Source organism: Blennius ocellaris, assembly GCF_963422515.1.
Source record: "Blennius ocellaris genome assembly, chromosome: 13".
Lineage (NCBI taxonomy): Eukaryota > Metazoa > Chordata > Actinopteri > Blenniiformes > Blenniidae > Blennius > Blennius ocellaris.
This window is the reverse complement of record NC_137662.1, coordinates 14,719,046-14,742,728: the sequence shown is the minus strand read 5'-3', so window position 1 is coordinate 14,742,728 and position 23,683 is coordinate 14,719,046. Positions and strand designations below refer to the sequence as shown.

At 40.7% G+C, this 23,683-nt stretch overlaps 5 protein-coding genes across 6 annotated transcripts; 2 read left to right on the top strand and 3 right to left on the bottom strand.

Annotated features, from left to right (window-relative positions):
- Window positions 1-659: 659 nt before the first annotated feature.
- dusp13a (dual specificity phosphatase 13a) lies at window positions 660-2,460 on the bottom strand. The gene is made up of 4 exons (XM_080508021.1): window positions 2,425-2,460; window positions 2,134-2,259; window positions 1,804-2,045; window positions 660-988 (listed from the first exon to the last, which is right to left on the bottom strand). Exons 2-4 carry the CDS (start codon window positions 2,256-2,258, stop codon window positions 768-770), a joined length of 588 nt encoding a protein of 195 aa, XP_080364147.1. The 5' UTR covers window position 2,259; window positions 2,425-2,460; the 3' UTR covers window positions 660-767.
- A 590-nt stretch (window positions 2,461-3,050) lies between these two features.
- LOC308138182 (dual specificity protein phosphatase 13A) lies at window positions 3,051-4,781 on the bottom strand. Its single transcript, XM_080507194.1, has 3 exons — window positions 4,594-4,781; window positions 4,014-4,231; window positions 3,051-3,906 (listed from the first exon to the last, which is right to left on the bottom strand). Exons 1-3 carry the CDS (start codon window positions 4,716-4,718, stop codon window positions 3,695-3,697), a joined length of 555 nt encoding a protein of 184 aa, XP_080363320.1. The 5' UTR covers window positions 4,719-4,781; the 3' UTR covers window positions 3,051-3,694.
- A 285-nt stretch (window positions 4,782-5,066) lies between these two features.
- On the bottom strand, window positions 5,067-7,317 carry LOC308138334 (dual specificity protein phosphatase 13A-like; the record flags this gene model as incomplete). Its single annotated transcript, XM_080507415.1, has 3 exons — window positions 6,962-7,317; window positions 5,405-5,619; window positions 5,067-5,296 (listed from the first exon to the last, which is right to left on the bottom strand). Exons 1-3 carry the CDS (start codon window positions 7,204-7,206, stop codon window positions 5,067-5,069), a joined length of 690 nt encoding a protein of 229 aa, XP_080363541.1. The 5' UTR covers window positions 7,207-7,317.
- A 1,098-nt stretch (window positions 7,318-8,415) lies between these two features.
- Window positions 8,416-14,043, top strand: LOC308138790 (sphingomyelin synthase-related protein 1-like). Of its 2 annotated transcripts, XM_080508044.1 has the most exons (7): window positions 8,424-8,506; window positions 8,874-8,993; window positions 10,866-11,483; window positions 11,630-11,725; window positions 11,832-11,949; window positions 12,112-12,262; window positions 12,561-14,043. In XM_080508044.1, exons 3-7 carry the CDS (start codon window positions 10,870-10,872, stop codon window positions 12,863-12,865), a joined length of 1,284 nt encoding a protein of 427 aa, XP_080364170.1. In that variant the 5' UTR covers window positions 8,424-8,506; window positions 8,874-8,993; window positions 10,866-10,869; the 3' UTR covers window positions 12,866-14,043. The 2 variants fall into 2 exon arrangements, with proteins under 2 accessions (XP_080364171.1, XP_080364170.1); XM_080508045.1 differs by lacking the exon at window positions 8,874-8,993 and having other exon boundaries at window positions 8,416-8,506.
- A 6,915-nt stretch (window positions 14,044-20,958) lies between these two features.
- npy4r (neuropeptide Y receptor Y4) lies at window positions 20,959-22,305 on the top strand (the record flags this gene model as incomplete). Its single annotated transcript, XM_080507055.1, has 1 exon — window positions 20,959-22,305. One exon carries the CDS (start codon window positions 20,959-20,961, stop codon window positions 22,303-22,305), a length of 1,347 nt encoding a protein of 448 aa, XP_080363181.1.
- Between the last annotated feature and the right edge of the window lie 1,378 nt (window positions 22,306-23,683).

The following is a 23,683-nucleotide window of genomic DNA, read 5'->3' as shown; positions in this document are numbered from 1 at the left end:
AACCTGAAAGTATGAAGATCAGAAGGTTTTTCATAGATTGTTTCCAACGCAACGCAATATATATATATTTTTTAATAATTACACATTAATTGCACTGCATGTACTGCATATTTAACAATTTTAAGATTAGGTACATTTTTCAAACTGTTTCAGTTACATTTGGGTGTGGGGTTTAGCACTCATTCCTCACTGCGAAAAGAAATTGTTCACTTGACTGCCAACGTACTGTATTTCTGCTGTCACATTGTCTCACTGACCGTTTTTCTTCAAAGCATCCTCTATGAACTGTGCAGCAGAGCTGACGTTAGGCTGGAGGTTAAACTGTGGATGATCCGAAGCTTCAACACCGAGATATTCCACCGCCAGGTCACTGTAGAAATGCCGACCGGTGTTGATCCGGTGTCGTCCTGCCGCAGCGTTCAGGATGTGAGATACACCAAGAAAGGAGAGTGTGCTTTTATCTCGAGCCACTGACCTGCAGATGCCCCACCACAAACACACTGATTTACCATAATGTAATGATTTCACGGTATCAGTCTTTTGAAAGCTCTTTGCTTTTTTTTTTTGTTTTTTTTGTACTCACTCATCTCCAATGTAAAGATTTGGCCAAACCTGATTGACTGGAGCCACTGGCTTCCTATTTCTCCAGATAATTGTCCTCAGCTCTGCCAGGCACGGTCTTTCTTCCTGCTCATCTGAGTGAATCCTGCAGCAATAATGATGTGCGTGTGTTGGATATTCCTGTTCGTGTGTGTTTGGGTTTGTCATTACAGTGTTGAGGTCTGTGTTTTTCGTCTCCTCTCCCTCTCCAGGCCCACGTCGAGGCTGCGGAGCTGCTGCAGGAAGCCGGGGTTGGGACAGATGTCTCCATGCGGCCTGACGGCGGCTACGGCCTCCTGCAGCCTCAGGTCTTCAGTTATCATCAAGAAGGCCAGCACTAAAGTCGCAGAGCGACTTACGCCCATCAGACAGTGGACAAACACTCGTCCTGCAAACCGAGACATTTACTCTTACTGTCACAACATGCAGGAACCTTTGCAATGATGAGGGCCACTCAGGGATGGAAGAAATGGATTACAAATACTCACATTTGTAACACTAAGCTACTTTGTCATGAGTCTATTTTTCACATTTTTGTAGTTTTATATATACTTATGTAAAAATGTACACCACGTAACTTATTCGGCAACTTTAAATTCTAAGTCGGGATTGAGTAAGCTCACAGACTGAATCAATGATCAAACCTTTCAATCGGCATATAGTAGACAGTATGTTATTTGTTCTGACATAGAAAATTCTTGTTTCATATGTAAAAACACAAAGTACCACAAAGTACATAGTTTAGAGACTTGTTCTTGATTGCACATATTTTAAACCCTGTGCTTGCAACTGGCAATGTAATTCAATATGGTTAAGAAGGAAAGACTTTTCTGTTATTTCACCCAAGTAAATGATGTTAACAACTGTTCTTTGTTGTAATTTATCATTTCAAGCAAGTTGAGGGACTATTTACACCTCTGGTCCTACTTTGTTAGGTGCAGCTGTACATTCTAATACATTCCATTACCATAATATATGTGTTGTATATGCCTTGTTCCAAATTACATAAATACTAATTTTCCCCTTTTTTGTGTTTTTCAGCATTTAGAAAAGCATACGAAGTCAACTCAAACACAGAGCATTACACTAATCTTTGAAGAAGTGCATTATATTGCGCAGCAGATGTATCAAACACATGGCGGTACTGAATCTAAATCTCACCATACACTGTAAGACAAGTGCATACAGGTTTTGGTCACTTGCCTCCCATGGCCAGTGCAGCCCGGATGTATCGTGCTGTCGGGTAGAAGAAAGGACTTAAGATGAAATCTGTTGCATCATCTGCCTCCACCCCATAATAATCCACCGGCATGTCTCTGTAGAAACGGGGGCCAGTGTTGACGCAGAAACCGGGGCCGGAGGTGGGGTTGGGGCGTCCATGAGCAGCGTTAACAATGTGAGTTATGCCCAGACCTTGGAGCGTGCCTTTGTCACGAGCTGCCACCCTGGAACACAACCATGCAATGTCTCCTGTGAGTGTGAAAGGTGTGTTGACAGAAGCTTCTGTGTGCATGTTATTGTGTGCAGACCTACTCATTGCCTATGTAAAGGTTAGGCCAGACTTGATTGACATGCCCAGTTGGTCGTCTGTCTGTCAATAGAAAGGCCTGCAGCTCTGAGACAGAGGGAGGTTCATATGGAGGATCCCGATGAGACATACTGTAATACATGCATAGACAGAAAAATGACGAGTTGCTGACCATGGATATAAAAAAAAAAAAAACTTTCTAACAACATACAGGTCACATAATAAAATGTTCCATGATAGCACAATTACTGTGAGTAGAATTTCCCCCATTCTGATCAAATTGTTGCTTAACTTACCTCACAGCCGAGCAAGCGTTTCTACCGTGGCTCTTATTTCTCCATAAACACCTAGACTTCCTGCAGCATGTTTCCCTTTATAACTCTGTAATCATACACTCATCAGTGGGAGACACATACTCCGGACTTTATAAATCCGGAGCTCTGCTACCTTTAAAACACATTTGATCATTTCAGCTGAACACAAGAGGAAGGTTTTTTCTTCTAAATAACAATGTGGCACAATCCTGTTAACAGAAGCTCACTTGCTCCCATGACGGCTACAGAGTGTTATGTAATGCACCACTGTGCTGCAGGTTATAGTTGCCCTCCTGCTGCCTCCTGCTCTGCTTAACAAATAGAGCAAAGTGGCAAGTAACTTTCATTACAGCTTCAGTGGTGGTGATTTCATGGTTTTATTTATCATCAATCAAAATGAAGATTGAAACAAATCATGGTGAAAAAGCATAGTCACACATAACCTTAGGAATACCAAGATGAGTTTGTGAACTAATTGCCCAACTTCAGAAACAGATCCTCAAAATGAAATATACACTACTGGAATTACCAATTTAATCACATACTTACAACTTTGAATGCAATATTATTTTCTTATTAGCATAAACTTAAATTTGACAATAGGAGTTCACATTATCTTTTGTTTTTCCATAAAAAATAATCTTAATAATCAATTATTTATTAAACCTTACAAATTAATTCATGATTAAAATGTAAAAGATAATTTTATTCATTTGTGGCATCATTGCAATGCAATTTTGATTGGTTTGCTCAGTACAACAACATGTTTTCTGTTTAAAGAAGCAGCAACAATGTAATTAATTGAAAGGTTATGTGACGAAGAATATGGATAAAAGAAGAAAATGTATTATCAATTTGTATATCAATTTGAAAAAAATCCCATCAGTATGGTAAATTATCCCTTTACGGGTAGCACATCACTGATAAAGGTGTATGTACAATGCAAATGCACACTATTGATAGCATTAACAGATAACACATGATTGCAGGATGACAAAAAAAACAACAATATAACGTGTCTTATAGATATTTACAATAGCAACATCTCAACACAAGTAGAGTAGCATTCAGACATTACACATCAAAATGAAATATTTGATTATTTAACTGTCATTCTAAAATCACAACTTTAATTAAATCATGATAAATTATTGTTTAAAATACAATACTGTACATCAAGGACAGGATCACACAAAGGGTTTTTAGCAATGTCTAATAGCATTATACAGAGTACAAAGAGAAGAAAGGGACATCAGAGGAGAGGGCATAATCTCCTTTTCCGTGTCAGCTGCTCATCCAGTTTTAAGAGAAGAGAAAGAAAGTTCCTATTGGGGTAGATGGCTCGTTTTTGGACGACACGTCTGAGAGCATCTTTCAGAGAAAGACGCTGCTGCATCATCAGGTACGCCAGGACCAGAGTGGCAGATCGACTCATGCCCATGATGCAATGCACCAGAATTTTACCTTTGAAGCAGAGTGGCAATTATGAATCAAAACATAAACTGTAATGCAATATTTATAAAATAATATTTTTATCGGACAGTGGATGTCAAGTCAGTTGTTCAATTTACCATCTTTGTTCTTCAGGGCTTTATGTATGAAGTCAGCTGCCAGTTTAAAGTACTGACTGAGGTCGAAGTTGTCTGAGTCCTCTGCTGGGATGCCAAAGTAAACGCAGGTGTCCCCGTAAAAACTCTGGTCCCCGATGCTGCCCTGCTTTGAATGCGCTGCGTTCAGGACATGAGTGATGCCAAGCTTATGTAATGTTTTTCTATTCTGTGCTACAGCCCTGGAGAACACACACAAAATAAAGAGAATGAAAAACAGTGATATCCAGTGCGAATTCCCCCTATTCAGCTTACATGGACTGTAAAAAGGGCCCATAATAAAATTGTAAGCAGGTTTATGTTGTTATTTGCCTTTTTTTTTTTTTTTTTATTGTCAATAAATGTTAATAAGTCTTTACTTTTTCTTACAAACATGTTATGTTGTATTAAAAACACATATTCATTTTTAATTAAGGGTAAATAGGAGCAAGTTACTCAAGCGCTTCAGTTTTGGCTTATGACAAGGATTATGTACCTGAGATTATGTAACAACATCCTCTAGTATGTTTTTTTTTTTCTGCTGAAGAAAGGAGGAGACACTCACACATTTCCTATGTAGAGGCTGGGCCAGACTTCCTCTACTGGTGTGAGCTCCAGAGTGCAGGAATCCAAGATCAGCTCCAGTTCTTTGATGAGCACCAGGTCCTGCGGCTGGCTGCGCCCTGACATTCTCCCCCAGTCACAGAGATCTCCTTCACCAGACCCCTGTCACTGCTCCTGCAGTCTCTGCTGGCCGCCCCTTCACCGCCAGAGTCCGCAGCTCAGTGAGAGGCATGAGCAGGTGGCTGTTTGAATGTTGCGGCTCGACTACAAAATTAGCTCAGTGTGCTCAGTGTGCTGTCCCTCACTGGATGTCGTTATTTCATGTTGCTGTTCCATTGATTGGCCTGTTCACTGATGACAAAATCCCCTTGGGGGTAAAAGCCGGCCACGTATGTCATCACAGATCACAAATGAGACGGACAAAGCAGATGCTTTACATGAATGAAGTTGATAATATATTTGTGATAAACCATCTTATACATTTATTTTTGGGGTTATTTTTGGCTCATTCAACTTTTCCCCCTGCAGTTTTTGGTCCAAGCAGATGAGTTGTTTCAGGAAGCCTCTGTTAGGGAATATCCAACGTTTCTGTTGCACGCAGCGTATAGAGCAGAGGAGACTGAGGTGATGGTGGATCATCAAGTAGGCCAGGACCAAAGCAGCTGAACGACTCACACCCACGGCACAGTGTACAAAAACCCTCCCTGGAAAATCAAGAACGATACAAATTTAGCACACAAATAAAAATACAGATCACACACCATTATGATTCAAGTGTAACCTCAGAAGATGTGAACATGGACATGTACTACCTCCTGAAGTCAAAGCCCGGTGAATGAACTCAGCAGCAGGGTAAAAAAAAGGTGAAAGGTCAAATGTCGGGAGGTCATTGGCGGGGACTCCATAGTACTTCACCGTGGTTCCGTAGAAATCATCATTGCCTTTACAGCAGAGTTTACCATGTGATGCGTTCAACACATGAGAGATGCCCAACTGGTAGAGACCAAACTTGTTGTGAGACAGAAACCTGACAAGAAACCCCAAAATAAATGCATTAAGTCAGGTGGGAAAAACTACACTCTGCACTGAAGTACAAGTTATGTCGTCAAACAGGAAGTACTAATTCAACACCTTTCTTCAAGCTAAAGGTAAAAATAAAGTGTAGATACAAAAATAATCAATATCTCTGTGATTATACAATTCTACAAATGATCTAGTATGAGCATAGAGTATAAAAACACAAGCCAAGATCTCATAAGAAAATTAAATTAGTGTCATGTTTGTCTGATGCATGCTTCACCCGAACAACTTCTATCAAAACTCTTTCTGAGGTGAACTGATTGACCCCGCACCAATTTTGATGGCCATAGTTTATAAAAATGTAAATGTCTTGTCTCTATTGGATCACATTTTGTCAGGAAGACTCAACACTTCTGCTGACCACTACACTACCATTCAGTCACTGGTAAAGGATTTGTATGTTGGGTGTTTTTAATCTGTAAAAGTTCCTTGAAATGACTGGGTTGTATATAGATTTGGTGCTCTATTGATTGCATTGCCTGTTCTTGCTTTCATTTCCTTTGGTGGTTAAGAGTAATAAAATATCTCCTCTCTCCTTTACATAATGCTATTTTTAAATGTGTTTGTCTTGACCGGCATATGTATTGTTCTTGTAATATAAACAGCTTTGCTCTCTGTCCTTGTAAAACATTTTTATGTAGATTTAGCATTTGTGTCTATCTATTGCTATGAGATATCATTTTAAGAAGATGTGGAAAAAAAGAGTGCCATGGAAAAGGCTAAGAAACTAACTTGAGAATGCTTGAATAATGCTGTGAACCTTAGGTTAACTCTAAAACATGTCAGTGCCAATATAAGGCTTTCACTGCATAGTGTGTCCTTGCATTGATTCAGTGTTGTCTGTTTCACTTTGGGCTATTTCAGTGCACTTTGTCAATATTGCCAGACTAATATCTCTTCTCTTATTTGTTTGAAGTACCAATATCGTTCACGTAGTGATTATCTCATTGCGTCCACAGTGCATGAAGTGCATTCATACACACAGGAACTATCACTTTTTGATAATATTCAAGAAACATCATCAATAATTCTACAACAGTCACAACGATGCTGAAAGCAGTCTTGATGGAAGGATGGGAATACGTCGTGTCATATGTGAACTGAAATGGAAACTGAAATGACAAACAATCTAAAAATCATTTGAGTTGAGATCGTATCAAGGAAATATCGTTTAGTCAGAAAAATCAATACTCCAGTGGCGACTCCTGACATGAGTGCCTGCAATTATCTTTACACCTCTGTGCATTAGCAGAAGTTGTTCTTGATGAAAAACCACTCAGGATGCTCACATGTCTCCCAGAAACAGATTTGGCCACACCTCGTCTCCATGGCGACAGGAACGTGGGGCTGCATATAAAAGCTCCTCCAGCTCCTGAAGAGATGGGACCTCCTGCCATGTTTTTAAGTCTCCTGGAGCACAGGCAAGCTTTTTGATCTCTTCTGGGTCGGTGCCGCTCCCGCTTGTCTGACTTGAGTCGGGTGTGTCATATTCTTTCCCTGTTAAAGCACATGAAGACAAGTTCCTGTTAGTCATGATTGCTCTGTTTACAGCAAGTAGATAATTACAATATTTCCACAAAACCAAATGAAACCGCTGTCTATCCGCCTGCCTAATGCCTTTTACTTTAATTCCTTGTTGCTCTGCTTCTGAGTGTCGGCAACAGATGGTGTACTTTGGACATGGCCCCTCAGCCAAACTCTCACCCGAGAACTATATTTAAAGATATATTTCGGATTTTGACACTACTTCGTATGCTTCTGATGGTCACTTTATGCCAAATCAATACGTGTGTCCTCTCCAGAGTCATAGAGAGACATTACCTGAAATCAGAAACAGTTTTTTTTTTCAGCAAACTGTCATTGTGGTGCATGTGGCTCAGGTGGCTCAATCACAATGCTGTGGTTTGATTTCTCAGCCCGGTCAAACCTGTGAAGCAAGACACTAAACCTCTAATTGTTCTCATTGAAAGTCAAGCAACTTCGATAGCAGCTTTCACCACGAGTGTGTATGGGCTAATTTAAAGTCCTCTAGGACTGCTGAAGCAATTAAAAACCACAATTACAGTTCAAGAATCTTGATGACAAATCATTCCTGTTTACAAAGTAGTCCTAGAATGCACTCATGTCATCATAGCGCAAAAAAATGAATGAACATCTCTGGCTCATCAACTCACTAAACAAATAAAGGTCTTTCTGCCGGAAATGCAAATCTCTGGTTTTATTTACTTATTTATTTATTTTGCCAGTTTTTTTCTCTGAGTAACTTGTTTTGCACCTTTGAGAGCACAAACACAAAAAGGATATCAAAATGTGTAGAACATTCTGTAATACGCTGACATGTCCTTTATCCATGTCTATTCCAACTAAATCTCCCCAAAACTGCAAAAAAAAAAATGTCATGCAAAGTGGATGGGAGAGGCATCTCATGGAGATCAGCGTCTGTTGCCAGGGAGACGCTGAGATTAAAGGAGAGGCAGGCACACAGAATTTCCTCCGGAATTTCCGTGTCTTGTCTTATTAAACCATCTTTGATGGAACTTGATCACCCTTAAACTTCTGCCGCTTTGGTCATTTCATCAGGCCACTTGCTGAGCCAGTTTAAAGGCGTGCAACGGCATAAGTGAAACGTTGGATGGAGGGGGGGGTGAGTATCCAGCAGGTGTCGCTGTGTGTCCGGCTACAGCGCGAATTCTCCTCCTGCTGCTGTTTCCAACAGTCCCTCTTCCTGTTCGCTGTTGTTGTGTTCGTCAGGAGGAGCACGCTGGATATGAAGAGCAGACTCAAACACTCCCCTCCTCGTCCACACGCCGTGACAGCTCCTCTGCGGGTTCACGGTAAGAGAGGCCGTCACTCTTCAAACTTCCACTCCTCCTCCCAGGACACAACATTTAACCGTTTTGTTTTATCTTGTCTTTACACTCCGGCTCGTGCTAAAGTGTTGACGCGTGTTAGTGTGACGTCACTTTGTTTCACTGAGAGGCACAAACTATGAGCCCTTTGTTGTTGCGGTGTCTGTGACTGTCTCTCCACCCCACACACACACACACACACACACACACACACACACACACACACACACACACACACACACGCAGAAGGGCTTTCTCTCCCTCAGCTGTGTGTCCGTTGCTGTGTGACCGTTGCTGTGTGACTCACTGTAAACCAGCCAAACAAGCTGACTTGGCACTTATGACTCCCAAGTCAATCCTCCGAGCAGACGCTGCGGGATGTTCCCGGTTCGATCCAGGGGATAGTAGGACAGAAGTCTTATTCCTGTGCGGGGCAGCAGAGCCGCTCTCTCTCTTTCACACACACACACCGGTGAGTTACCTGAGGTTTCAGACATGTTAATATTTCATGGACGAGACGAATCGTTATTGTTCTGAATAGATCCTTGACCAGCCCAGCCTCTATATCTGCCATTCATCATTGATGTAAAAAGAACTGAACTGAAATCTGTGAGAAGTATATGGTTAATGTGATTTTCTTTTTAAACGTATGACTACAGAAATCTCAAAATACCACGTTCTTAAACAATGGCAAAACCTGTCTACTTGTCTAAGTGTTGAATTAACAGTTCAAAGAGGCTTATCTCGTGCATTTTTTTTTTATAGAAATGGTGATAGTAACCATTTTTCAAACATTAGATTGTATATTATCTTTATTCTTAATCAAGTATTGACTTTGTATACTTCAATGTGCCTAAGGTGATTAAAAGAGAACACATTTGAGTGTCAGATCAGAACTATTGACATATCCTTCTGATATATACATCTCCCACTGACAGTAATTGATTGAGAATATTCCTTTGAAATTAAAATAATAATCAATTTTGTTTGCTGGTCCATTTTAAAATGCACTTCAGGATTATCAGCGTTGTCTCGGTAGCTGAAAGCTGCTTATTCAGGTCATTTTTAGTTTGTATCAGCTGTAAAAATGCACCTGTAGTTTATCACTCGCATTCAAGAGCAAACAGTTGTACAACTGTCATGTTGATTGAGAATCGCAGACCTTTGGAAGAACAGGATGAGCCATACAAGTGGAAGCTTATCACCGGGTCAAAGGGCAAAAATGAGGAGGGGGACTGAACACAGACTAAGGTGATTCCTCAGCATCATCTGTGTGTTGAGTGTGTGTGCGTGTGTGAGGAGTGGCCTTCCTCTGGTTGTCAAGTGTAAAGATCGGATGGCTGGGAACTCAGGGACTGGAGTGAGCTGATGAGTGATCTTGAGCAGTTTTGCTGTTTATTTGAACTGACATTTTTAAAAAATCATGGGGGGTCGGGGGATTGGGGGCAGCTTGTCAGTGGATACTATGAACTCCTGCCCTGCTGCACAGTCACTGACCTGAACACCAATGATGTAATGGCACTAAGTAGCCCGCAGTGTGCAGTGCTGGGTCACATTGAATGAGGTCACAAGCAAGCTGATTACCTCTCCACTTATTGTATCCTTTCTAATCATAGATTCTCTTAAAATATTATGACATTTGTTGCAAAAACGAATTGTAGAATGTGAAAATAGTGATAGTAGTCATGATTTATGGCTGGCTATTTATTGATTTGGATTTGGATTGATACAGAATACCCTCTCATCCACACCTACGATCAATTACGACATGCATATTCATCCCAAGCACATGTTTTTGCATTGTGGGAGGGAGGAAACCAGAGTACCTAGAGAAAACTAACGCATGAACAGGGAGAACATGCAAACTGCACACAGAAAGGAGCCCAAGCTCAGACTACAACTAAGAATATTCTTGCTATGAGCCAAACATTGTGAACCACTTGAGAAAAGACAAAACTTTAACTTTCCAGCTGAGAAGCGTTTTTCTCTTTCATGGACTTAATCAGGTATTTGAAATTGAGCACGTTTCTGACATGTGTTACACAAACTAAGCTAATGGATTATGGAATGTCTGCCAGCTCCACCAATAACTCTTAAAACTGCAGCTACAGCTCCTTTCTTCATTCTGGGAGACACATGTGATATATGAGACGCAAACTGATTCATGGCACTGGGTGGGTTTTAATCTTTTTAAGAATGATTGATGAGGAACTGACAGCCGAGGCAAAATTGACACTGCAATGGAGCAATGGCAGAGCATTTTAATCAAATGCTATACTAATGCAATATGTTTGATAACGGCCTGTCCCTGCTTGATTTAACAGATTGTGCCTTGCCTCCGCAGCGGCATGGAGCCATCAGATGACAGCGTGAGCACCTGGAGTTGTAAACAGGTGGCCCGGTGGCTGCAGGCCGAGGGTTTTGGGCAATATGTTGGCTTGCTGTGCACAGAGCACCGCCTGGACGGCCCCAGCTTGCTGTCTCTGACTGAGGCTGACCTGCGGGGGCCTCCGCTGGGCCTCACTGTACTGGGCGACATCAAACGGCTGACCATTGCCCTCCACCGGCTGCAGAGCCAGAACCAGGCTCAGTTGGAAGAGCTGGGTCTGCGGCCTTCGGACAGTCTCCCTGCCGGGCTCTCGCCGGGCAGCGCGGGAGCTGAGTGGAACCGTGACAGGAGATGTAATGGAAGTGAACGCACGTGCAACGGGACAGAGTTGCGCCTGAGGAGCGGCGATCGATCTGGATATAACTCGGGAGCGGTACAGTGTCGCACACACTCCAACGGGAGGCACAGGCAGCATTTGGCCGGTAGACTGGACCCAGAGGTGTGGAAGACGGTCATCAGTTGCATATATGTGTTCTTTGTGTTTGGATTCACATCTTTTGTCATGGTTATTGTACATGAGCGCGTCCCAGACATGAGGACTTACCCACCCCTGCCTGACATTTTTCTGGACAGGTATAATACATCTGTTTGATTTTCATCACTAAATATGTGCATTATTTCATTGTGTTGTGCAACTTCACCTCGATGTGGACATTCTCCTGCACCACACATATCTAATCTGCATGCTGATACAGGTGTTTCCTTTTTACTCCTGACAGTGTGCCGAGAATCCCCTGGGCTTTTGCGATGGCTGAAGCTTGTGGCGTCATCTTGTGTTACATGCTTCTGTTGATTCTGCTCCTTCACAAACACAGGTAGTCCGCACATCCACCTGCGCTGCCACATTCCACACTTCCCTGTGAGAGTGAGGCAATTGCCCTCGATCAATATGTAGTCTGACCGAAGGCCTCCGTGTTTCAGGTCTATTCTTTTCAGGCGTCTCTGCTCCTTGATGGGAACCGTGTTTCTGCTTCGCTGCTGCACCATGTTTGTGACCTCACTCTCTGTGCCTGGGCAACACCTGAAATGTGCCAGTAAGGTGGGAAGCACTTCAGAGATTCTGTAAAGTGTAGATAACTTTATCCTGTTCCCCCAATCTTAATCATACACGTGTCCAAGCAAAATAATCTGATAATGGCTGAACAGGTGCCCCTGTGATTCATAGCATTGCTGATAAGTGGTGTGTTTGTTGTGTCCTCAGACGTATGGAGATACCTGGGGAAAGATACAGAGAGCCCTTGCGATCTGGAGTGGATTTGGGATGACCCTGACAGGCGTCCAAACCTGCGGAGACTACATGTTCAGTGGACACACTGTTGTCATCACATTGCTGAACTTCTTTGTGACTGAATGTGAGTCTAATGTCTTTCTTGCATTTAACCATAGAATTACGGTTAGGGAATTTAAACCTCTTTTTTTTTTTATCTTACTTGGGCCATCTCCGTACCTCAAATTGACCGATGCTTATGAAGGCAGAAATCTCTAAATATCCTCATATCCTTTTCAAAGTTTGAGTTTAAACCGTCTGTAAAAATGTCTGAGTTGGGGTTTTTTTCAGTATGTTCGAATAAATAATCCCCAAAATGCCCCAAACACATGAAATATCACCAAAACTGATACATTTTTTCCCTCTCTCTATTTTCATGGCAGACACTCCTCGTACCTGGAATCTGATTCACACCATTTCCTGGGTGTTGAACCTGTTTGGGATTTTCTTCATCCTGGCAGCTCACGAGCACTATTCCATCGACGTGTTTATTGCCTTTTACATCACGACCCGCCTATTCCTCTACTACCACACATTAGCCAACACCCGTGCCTACCAGCACAGCCGCAGGGCGCGGATTTGGTTCCCCATGTTCTCCTTCTTTGAGTGCAACGTGAACGGACCCGTCCCCAACCAGTATCACTGGCCCTTTGACAAACCAGCTTTCATGAAAACTCTAATTGGATAAAGTATTTTCAAAGATCCAGGGCTGCAACAGGCATGGACTCAAATACTAAACCTTCAATGAGAAACCTTTCCTTTCTTCATCTGTCAGAATGACTAATTGTTTAATTTTTTTTTTCATGTATGGTATAGTTTCACACTCGGGTAGATATACTGTCATTTATGCAGTGAGTCCCATGAGACCATCGACACTACTTTCATGTTTGTACGTTTTATGAAGTAACAGCCAGTTTAACACAAAGGCTGGCAAATGTGTCTCTTCACACTTTTCTTCACAAGCTTTGTGGACAGCAATAGATGGATGGATTGTCAGATTATACAGTCTGATCCGACTGTTCTCTGCCTTTGTGATAAATTAGATTACGGCCACAAGCCGTAGCTTCTTGTTTATCATCCTCTGTATGACATCGGACAGTGAATTAGTATTGATTTTGTTCAATTATTTCCCTAACTTTTTTTGCACACCACTGGGGTAAATGTAGTATATGTGTATACCAAAGAACACGCTCTCTTCAAGGTTTGTTTGCTCTTGTATGGTCAGTTTTGTCATTGTTGACCTTTACGATGTGGATGTTTACAGTTCACCGACAGTCTTACCTGAGATCTTCATTGGGAAAAGTGATGCTTCACACGGCAGCAAGAAAGGGGTAGCTGTCACTTGTTGGGCGTTGATGTGGTGAAAGTGCACATTTTGTATTTCTGCAGAGCGATTTGACACCACAGAAACACTTTAAAAATATGCAACAGGACAAACAAAACACTTATTGTTTTAAACAGAAATAGATTTGTTAATTCTGTTGAAACTGTCCATTATTTTTCACCTTTCATTCATTATCATAATCGGCTCAGCTTTTGAGAGGATTTTTTTTCTGGTGTCGTATATACTTTACTTTAGTATACTTTACAGTTATACCGAAACAAACGTGGACATCATATAAATGTTTAATTTTGCCATTTAGCCTTAAAGGGTAATTTTCTTACTTTTTTTTTTTTTTTTTAACATATCACTGTTTTTCTACAAATTGTTAATTATACAATATGACAAAAAAAAACTTTGCTACTGCTGGAAAGCATTTAGCGAGCATGCTCTAAGAAGTGTATTGTTTACAATGGCATGGCTCATCTTAACTGTATTTATTAAACTGTTTACAATGCGAGGCCTTTTTTTTGTTGCAAATAATCTATGGCTGCCTCTTGGCTCAAAAATTAAAGTTTACAGATGAGTAAAACCATTATGGCTTTCTATCATTTTTACATGACTCCCTTAATATTCTTCTTGTGTTTCGTTCATGTGGTGAGAATAATGCATCCTGTCACCTTTCATTTCATCTTCTCTGCTGGTTTCTTCAGCTCAGGGCCCTTGTGGCTGGAGGTGGATTATATCCTGGGCAAGGCAACTTGTAAATCATTTACATTCACACAGAATTTTGCAGACATCTATTTTCAAATGCATGTTTATTTGTGGGAAGAATCTCGGGTAGCCTGGACACACCCACAGATGTAAAGGGAGGACTAACAAACTACATCTGTGACACGTGAAACAACTGCTTCAGATAGATGTATGCTGTAGATGTACAGTTTGAAGACACACCCATGCATTTATGGTACTATTTATAGTCACCATGAGACTTACATTCACTTAACACCACACACAAAACTCAGACTAAAAATGACAGGTGTTTTTTTTTTTTTTTTTTTCTTAAAACAGGATTTCTGGAGGAGGAGAAGATCAGGTTTGTTGTCACACTTTTTGCTTTAATCCCAGTTACTCGACAACTGTAAGGCATTTCAATTTGTGACAAAGCCTAAAGTATCGTTTACCAGTAAAGTCAGCTTTGGGTCCACAGCTTATTCTGTTTTGAAGACATTGACAGTCAAACCCACTTGTGCAAATGTGATCCCAATGATGGAGGTAGTTGTCCCTGCCAATGTTTCAGTTAAGAAAAGTAAAATAGATAAATAAAATAAGAACATTATTGAACAGGCTTCCTGCAAACGGAGAACAGTTAACCAAACATTCTAATGCTAAACATGTTAATATAACAATATTTAAATACTAGTACTTGGAAACGGTTCCAATAGTAGGCTGGAAACCTTTTTGAAACACCACTGCAGTCTGACACAGCTCTGGAAGATATACAGATATAATGAGGCCGTACAGGTGTATGCAAATGATTGCACAGGACACATTGCACCTCTTTCAATGACCAAGCTAACAGCATTGAATCCTATTAGTGTAGCTATAAAATAAAAAAAACATCTAAGCTCTCAACTTATACTTTATAACTGAAATTATGTTGGGGTTTTATTTTTACTCATGATGAACAAAAATCATCAGTCAAAGAGTTGGATATTTACATTTTGATATGGACAGCAATAAGCATGTTTTTGCCATTCAATCATTCATTTAGCTTACTTCTGATCTCTTATTTTGACAGTCAGGTTTTCAGAACACATTGATTTGTGATTGGGAATGTAATCTATTTAAAGCGGAGTTAATTTGTAATTGAGACCAGTCGTTCCACATCTGCACAAGATATCTCACTGCTACGACCACGACACACCCAGGAGGTGAGAAAAAGACTCCCGGCCTGGAGGGAGAGCAGTTATTTGGTGTCAGGACATGATGTGAGTGCTTCGCCACCTTCACAGAGATGACAACCGTTTTTTTGTTTTGTTTTTTTTATCACGTGCTTTAAATTGCACCTGAGAATGGAACCTATTTCACACTTTGCAAATAAGAAAGCTTTGCTATAATGAACAAGAAATGTTGAAAAGACATGCTAATAAATACTTTGATAACTGTAAATAGCTCATTGTTATTATAATATAGTAACACTATTTGAAAAAAACGTGTTCTGGGACAGGGTGGCAGACTTTAGATTGTTGAAATGTTGAAATAGATACGATAAACCAGCTGGAAAAACATAAAACACAATATATCTTAATGAGAATCTCAGAAATGTAATTTGTATTAAGTCAAGTGTAATGTTGAATCTAAATAGATATTGTATGAAAATCTAATTCAATATATAAAGCATGCCATAGGCAAATATACGCTGCACAGACATTCATATACGTATGCCTCATATAACACAGAATTTCTTCAGATGACCTATTTTAAACAAAATGCAGCCACAAAACCAACCGTTAACTCACAGTAAAACCGTTTTTTTTAATCTTTTTTTGGTTTGAGGGGTTTTAGCCTCTGTCAAGTAGCCTGATATTATCTGTTTCTGTAACCATAATGGTATGGAATAGCCAATTTCCTGTCACTGTTAAGTAGGTCCTCAAAGGACACTTTAGATTAAATGAAGTAAGGTGATATGCATGTGACTGCAGCGAAGCGTGCACCGTGTTTTTGCCTGCAGGCTTTTCTCTGTGCGCCGGTTCGTCTGCTGGGAGTGGTTGGCTCGTGTCATTTCCATTGCTCCTTTGGGGAGGTGATTATGTGAGAGACCTTCCAAAAGGTGAGTCACGTGACTTGCAACTTGTTAAAAAACCAACAACTGTGAAGCAGAAGAACTGGTGAGGAGATTTTTTTTTTCCCTGCTTTGTTTGAAAAGTACATCCTCTTTTAAGTCCTTCACCTGTCTGAATTACTTATAGTCATTTGACACCTGCTGACTTGAACCCTTTCAATACCACACCTATGCACACCTCACTAGAGACTTTGTGTGAATAAAGATGGATAGCAATGTTATTTTAGATCAGAATAGTTGAATAAAGGTTTGAGATATCTGTAGCACATCAGATTTCCATGCTTTCCATTCTTTATAGAAGAGTGCATCCAAACACTGACTACTGTATTTTTAAATCCGTGGATGAGTCTGAGAACAGATGTCTCCTTAGCATAACTAAACTGACACACCTGACTCAAGAGACCTGCTGTATTTTGAAGCAGCACTTGGAAATTCAAAATGGACACTTCTTCCAGACAAATGAGCCAAAGATCACACAGAGAATGCAATCACTGAGGGGAAGAAAAAAAAAAAAGGTTCATATCTGACAGGAAGTCACACAGATGTGTTTTCATCTTCTCATCCCACGCACCTGTACAGTTCATGAAAAGGAAAGATGCTCAATTCATATTTAATCTTCATGAGCATCTCATTTGTGGCTTCCAGTGTTTACCAGTGTGTACCATGCAGGCTTCCTAGGATGGGTTGTGTAAGAAATGATCTTAGCTACATCGTAGGCTCGTCCTTTTCTTTTTGACCCTTCTATCGCAATAATACATATTACTTTCTGTTTTCTCTCATTACTTTTCTATATCCCTGACATCGGCACCATAGATGTTCCTGGTCTACAACCAGTCGACTGACTACCTGACTGTTGCGGGGGGAAAAAAGGCAACATGTTCTGCAAAGGTGTTCACACTATCTGAACCTCAATGAAATGTCAGCATCGCTCAGTAAAAAAGCTCTACAATCAAAAGGGGATCTTTTTTTATGATTTGATATTGATCGGTTCACATTTATTACTTTACCGGTAAACAAACACTCCGCTGTCTCACCAGTCCTCTGTATTTACTTCTCATTTTGCGTGTTATATTTCACATTCAAACTTTAAGCTTGATTAAAACACGTGTGATGCAATACAGTAGAATACAGTATATACTGTACATAGGGTAATTTTCATGATGTAATATAATGGATCCACCACTGTGTGACAGCAGAGCTCGGTGCTCAGAGGGTCTATGTCACCCAAAGGGCTCTAACAGCCCCAATTATAGCTGAGCTCTGTGCTGCTGTCTCTGACAGAAACGTTGTGCTTGTTATGATGTTCAGCTCCTTCTCCAACTCTCATCTCGGTGGATTTTAAACCTGGGCAGAGCAGCATTTTCTGTCATCTTGGCATCACTGAAACTCTTCATTCATCCTGCTGCCACGTGAGTCTTCATTGTTATTTTCTCACACAAATATGTATTGATCAATGTGGTGTTTTGGGGTTGTTTCTTTTTTCTTTCTTTTTTTTTTGCATCATTTAATCAGTTGTGGAATTAATGTAATATTCCTTTCCCTCTCAGCTTGCAGTTTGATGTCAGGATGTGCAGGTGTATCGTGTGTCTCTTCTTTCACAAATGTTTTTCAAATGATGTATTCAAACACGATACTGAGTTTTTCTAAAAAAATATGCATCCAACATCAGAAGATGGAACAAAGAACAAAATGCATTAAAAAAAAAAGAAAAGAAATGCTTCTCATTTAAAATAATTTATTTAATGTGTGGGAATTTAAAAGAACCACTTGCAACAACAGCATTGTGTGCTGAGAGGTGATATTTGCTGTACTCTACACTCCCAGCAGAGAATAATGAGGCTTGGGTCATTATCTCAGGTTGAGCACACTATATGGTGCCTCCTGCTATTACCTTGATCCCCCACATGCAGAAGGCACAACAAAGGAATAATGTTTCTGAATAGTCCCGCTGCTGCAGTGATGTAATTCAGGATACGAAAAAAAAGAAGGCAGCATGCTTGACGTGCAACTGTAACACTTTCTTTAAGTCTATATGAGTAAGTAATTGCAATAAAAGGATTTAAGAGACTGGGTTTTCTCTTTGCCTCTCAGTTCAAACAGCGGCATGGTCAGTGATTGCACTCTGAGAGGCAGACCATTTTTTTTTCTCATTTCATCATTTATATGCAGCACTTGCTTATCCCTCCTGCAGCTCGTCTGCCTGATCTTTAAATTCACATGTCAGAACTTTAAAAATTTTAATGACATATTGAAATGAATTTGAAAGACGTGTGCACACTGTTGCAACCATAAAAAACAACAACAACACAGACACCACATGCGACAGTTTAACGAAATCCTTTGTAGATATGAAATATACTAAATATGATGGGACAAAACATTTAACGAAGAAACTGTTATAAGGTTGATAACTTCTTTAAAAAAAAATTGAATACGAATGGCAATAGCTATGGTTGATAACGTAATGGTGTGAATGGTCTGAGGACAATTGTATTTAATTCTTCTTTCTGTGCCAGTTATTGTCTCCCAAATGGAGGACCCTTCGGTGGGACGAAAAACATATGATAGAGCGAGTGGTGCTGGGTCACGCTGTTCCTCATCCTGCGGAGATTTCGCTTCAGAGAGGGAGCATCACAATGACACGACCACTCACTGGACATGTCACATCACTGAAAAATGACAGGCTAAAACGCGCCCGTTAAATAGTACTTCCTTTCCCCTGCTGATGTATTTGCTTCTCCTTGTCGATGCAGCTGCTTATTGTATCTGATTTTTTTATTTTTTTTTGTGGAGAATTCCAATTGTCTGTCTGCCCTTAACAAAGACAAATCAATGCTGTACCACCCTGCCTACAGCTCGCTCAACACTCTGACAGAATTTGTTAGTAATGATGCAGTGTGAAGTGACTGATAGCTGAGTGTATGTGCGGGTAATGGAAAGTGACAGTCTCATTTTCTTTGTGATGCTGTTTTTTCACAGCACATGGCCGAGGTTTCAGGGGAGAGGGCTACAATCCATTTTTAGGATTCTGACAATGTCATGCCCTTTCACTTCAACGTGCTACATCATGTATCAGACACACAAAGAACAAGAAAAGTCTCCGCTCCAGAGTATGCATAGTAATTTCCTCATCGTTGAGCTGTTATGTTGATTCTGGATACATGCCTGCAGGATTTGTTGGCAGGGAACTCACAAATCTCAGATCTGAGGATGGGCAAATACAAGGAGAACTTGGGCTATTGTTGCAATAATACATGGTATTGACATCAATATACAAGTGAAGCATTGCCTTTAAAAAAAAAGAAAGAAAAGAAATACATTATCCCCTCTGGTATCTTGTGATCCGTATCCCTGTGAAAGAGTTTATCGATTGTTTTTTGTGTTGTGTATTTCATGTGCGATGAGTGTGATTTATAACCAACAGACCGCAGAGCTTTCGGATCATTTCACAAGTTTACTTTTTGTGCAGGTCATTGTCACGCTGATTTAGCTGACGTACTGAGTTTTAACAATTTTGAAACTCTTAGTCTGCAAACTAGCTGGTGTGCAGACGAGGGCTTGAATATTGGAGGATGTGGCTTTTTGATCAGGTAAAGGCATTAGATAACAGATAATTTTACAAGTTATTCCTAACAGCTTGTCATCACATCTTTCTAAGGAAAGAAAGGCAAAGTACAGATTTTACAGTATGAGTTATGAAATGTACTATGAGAACAATAGTAACAATAATCCACAATCTGATTTTGGCCAGCCGTTTCTTATTTTTAAGGCTTACTACTTTCTATTTCCCGCAAAAAACAAATTATTCTTGTTCGACAAAACAATTGAGGTACTACTACTTTACCGTGTTGCCGTTGGTGTTTAGGATGAAACCAGTTTTGTTGAAAATTGCCCACAATGATACAAAAAAGGTTATTCATATTTTGTCAGCTAAAAAGAAAAGTAACACAAAAGATATGAAAATGTGAAGAAAATGAGAAGGTCATTTGGCTAAATGAAAGAGTAAAATTTGAAATTTCACAGGAAATTACATAATCCTATTAGAATTTACCTCTGGGTACATTGCACATTACGACACCTGTGCAGACACAATTACAGCGTTGCTAAAGCATGACGCTTCAATATTGGTTCGTCTGAAGGACATCGTGAGTGTGTCATATCAACCCATTTCCACGGTAATCCATCCAACAACCATTTCACACATGAAAAATTAGAGGAGCCTTTAAGTACCCTCCTGTGTTAGAACTCCACGTCTGCACAACATTTCATGGGAATTCATCAAACTGTGATTTAGGAGGCGATTTTAGTCCAATGGCTTGTTTGAATCCAATTTCACAGTAAAAACATGGCACAACACCTTTTACTTTTTCATCATAGATCACAGAGCAACCCTTCTTCTCTCTTTTTGTATTTCTCTCTCTGAAAGCCGAGCTGTATCCTTTCTACACGAGCAGATACTTTAACCGAACAGAATAATTGTGCTTGTTGGATTAAATTTTTTTTTCTTTGCTCATTTCTAATTCTATCTTTTTCTCTTTGTCTCAGATATGTGATTCCAGACGTCTGGGATGGACAGTTTAACTCAGTGGGCTGGCAATGCTGAAGTCCTGATGAGATGTCCTTGAGTGGCAACACGAGCCAGCCCTCTTTGTCATCATCACCTCTGCACTTCAACAGTTCCACTTCTCCATATTCCCTCCAGTGGGAGAAAGACAGAGCCGGCCGCGAGTCTTTACAGGAGGGGCCGGGGAACAATACCCAGCTCCTCTCAGACTTCTCTGTTGTCAGCCATGACGAGCAGTGCCACATGTCTTCTGTTCTTACGGCGTGCCTGGTGGTGTGGTACAGCGCGACAATGGTCCTGGGGCTGGTGGGGAATGTTGGACTCATCAGCATCATCGCCCGTCGCAGAGAAAAAGTCAATGTGACGAGTATTTTTATCTGCAACCTCTCTTTCTCTGACATCCTGGTGTGTGTTTTTTGCCTCCCTTTCACCGTCATATACACACTGATGGACCATTGGGTGTTTGGGTCATTATTATGCCGACTGGTGCCGTTCATCCAGTGTGTGTCCGTCACGGTATCCGTGCTGTCGCTTGTGTTCATTGCTCTGGAAAGACATCAGCTCATCATTAATCCCTCTGGATGGAAACCAAGCATCCCTCAGGCCTACATGGCAGTGGTTCTCATATGGATTCTCGCATTCTTCACCTCATCACCTTTCTTGGCCTTTCAGCTGCTCACAAGTGAGCCCTACACCAATGTGATCCTGCCCCAGTCGCCACATTACCAGCAAGTGTTTCCTCAGGCTTATCTCAATGCATCACACCCTCAGCCTGTCCCCTATACACACAAAAATTCCTCTTTGCTCCCAAATCCACTCCGCTCTGTCTTTTCGTACACCCCGACTGCCACACATTTGGAAGCCTGTGTGGAGCACTGGCCCTCCCATGAACACAGAGTGGCTTACACCACATGGCTGCTCCTGTTCCAGTATTGTGGTCCACTGCTGCTGGTGCTGCTTTGTTATGTTCGGGTTTTCGTGCGCCTACGACACCGCAAAGACATGCTGGACCGTGCCAGGACCCCTGAGAGCCAGCGCATGACGCACAGTCGCCGAATCAATATCATGCTGATTGCTCTAATAACAGCCTTTGCTCTGTGCTGGCTTCCACTTACCATCTTCAACGTGGTGTCCGACTGGCACCAAGAGGCTCTGCCTATCTGCCACCACAACCTGCTGTTCTCTCTCTGTCACCTGCTGGCTATGTCTTCAACCTGCATCAACCCCATTATCTACGGCTTCCTTAACTCCAATTTTCGGCAAGAAGTGAGAGACATACTCCTCCGCTGTCGCTGTTTCCCAGTGGAAGAGGAGTGTGAGCATTTCCCCATGTCTACCATGCATATGGAAATGTCCCGCACCTCTGTGCCTCTCCCCTGTAGGAGCAACTCTGTCTGACATTGATGCCACAACCTAAAGGACACTGGTGGATGTAATCACGTGAACTGTACAATTGTAGAAAAGACTTTTGCTGTTTGTTGAAGATGTAACGTCAGTACAACATTTTTGACAGTGGTTATACATTTGTGGTTGGAAGTGTGTTGCACCATGGTTTTACCTTGTTCTGCAGTAAACCCGAAGTAACAGAAGAGATGTTTAAATGAAAGCAAACTTTTAATAAAAGTGCACTTTGAACAGATTTGTTACTGTTTCCAAATTAGATGTTTCATGTTATTTACTATTGTTTACAGAATTCACAATGTTGTGCTGTTTCTACTGATTTAACATTGTATTGCATGTCTACAAATGGCTTTCGGACTGTGACACTAAAGAAGTACTGTTATTTAAATTTTACTAATGTAGACAATACATTATCCCACTCAGCCCATGCAAAGAATTTTAAAACTGCAACGCAAGCTGCATATTGTGATATTGCCAGCATGCTGGGAGTGACGACAGATTTATGGGAAAAATATGACTTTATGAGTGGATGAACATAACGAATGCATGTTTGATATAGTTAACGAGTGCATTTTCCCCATGTTTGTACAGTAAATGAGAAAATTACCATCAGAGGAATGCTGTTCAGAGACTTAAAGAGACTGGAACAAATGAGCTCCAACCATGTTCCCAAATGGATCATCCTAAAGCTCAAGCCTCAAGCTGATATATTTAATTATGTATTACTTTTATTTATTTCATTTGTGATGTTGTACAGAAGGTTATACTGAAAATAAACATCGTTTGTTGTAAGCTAGACATTCATTAAAAAAAAATTTAATATGTGAGAGGACAACTGCCATTGATTTCTTACATTTCTTTAGTCCTTTGTATGTGTGGCATTTGTGGTGTGTATTCCAGGTGTAAGCTTTTACAGGAGAAAATCATGATGTGTGCTTTGTGATAAATGTGCCAATGAAAAAAAAAAAATGCAACATTTTGTAGAGTTGTTAAACCATGAATTTGCTTTAGGTGATTCAATAAATACAGAAAATCCATGATTGTGTTGTGCAGGTCCTATTTTAAAGGGGACACAATTACATGATGGATGTCAGACAGAGAGAGCTAGAGAGAGAGAGAGGTGCGCTTATTTGTCAACTAGTTACCATGGCAGTATAGCTCTACTCGGGTGTAGATTAACTACATACAGTTCTCTATCTGCCTAATCCAGACGCTTGTTTATCAGTGTGCATGCTTCTGTCTGTTCATACAACTCACGCACTGGTAAAATTATATGTTACTGGCAAAGAAAGCAGCTGCAACAGTAGTCTTACTCATGGTAGTGTCTCTATTGTTATTGTATTTATAAATGTGTCAACTGGTTTGTCTACGAATA

Excerpts from the sequence above, each read along its gene's own strand:
- dusp13a (XM_080508021.1), bottom strand. The coding sequence starts at position 2,258 with ATGTCTCATCGGGATCCTCCATATGAACCTCCCTCTGTCTCAGAGCTG. Across the intron at positions 2,046-2,133 it reads AACCTTTACATAGGCAATGA|GGTGGCAGCTCGTGACAAAG; the intron begins GTAGGTCTGCAC and ends GTTGTGTTCCAG. Across the intron at positions 989-1,803 it reads GGCTGCACTGGCCATGGGAG|GACGAGTGTTTGTCCACTGT; the intron begins GCAAGTGACCAA and ends CTCGGTTTGCAG.
- LOC308138182 (XM_080507194.1), bottom strand. The coding sequence starts at position 4,718 with ATGTCAGGGCGCAGCCAGCCGCAGGACCTGGTGCTCATCAAAGAACTG. Across the intron at positions 4,232-4,593 it reads AGCCTCTACATAGGAAATGT|GGCTGTAGCACAGAATAGAA; the intron begins GTGAGTGTCTCC and ends TGTGTTCTCCAG. Across the intron at positions 3,907-4,013 it reads AGCCCTGAAGAACAAAGATG|GTAAAATTCTGGTGCATTGC; the intron begins GTAAATTGAACA and ends TCTGCTTCAAAG.
- LOC308138790 (XM_080508045.1), top strand. The coding sequence starts at position 10,870 with ATGGAGCCATCAGATGACAGCGTGAGCACCTGGAGTTGTAAACAGGTG. Across the intron at positions 11,484-11,629 it reads CCTGACATTTTTCTGGACAG|TGTGCCGAGAATCCCCTGGG; the intron begins GTATAATACATC and ends TACTCCTGACAG. Across the intron at positions 12,263-12,560 it reads GAACTTCTTTGTGACTGAAT|ACACTCCTCGTACCTGGAAT; the intron begins GTGAGTCTAATG and ends TTTTCATGGCAG.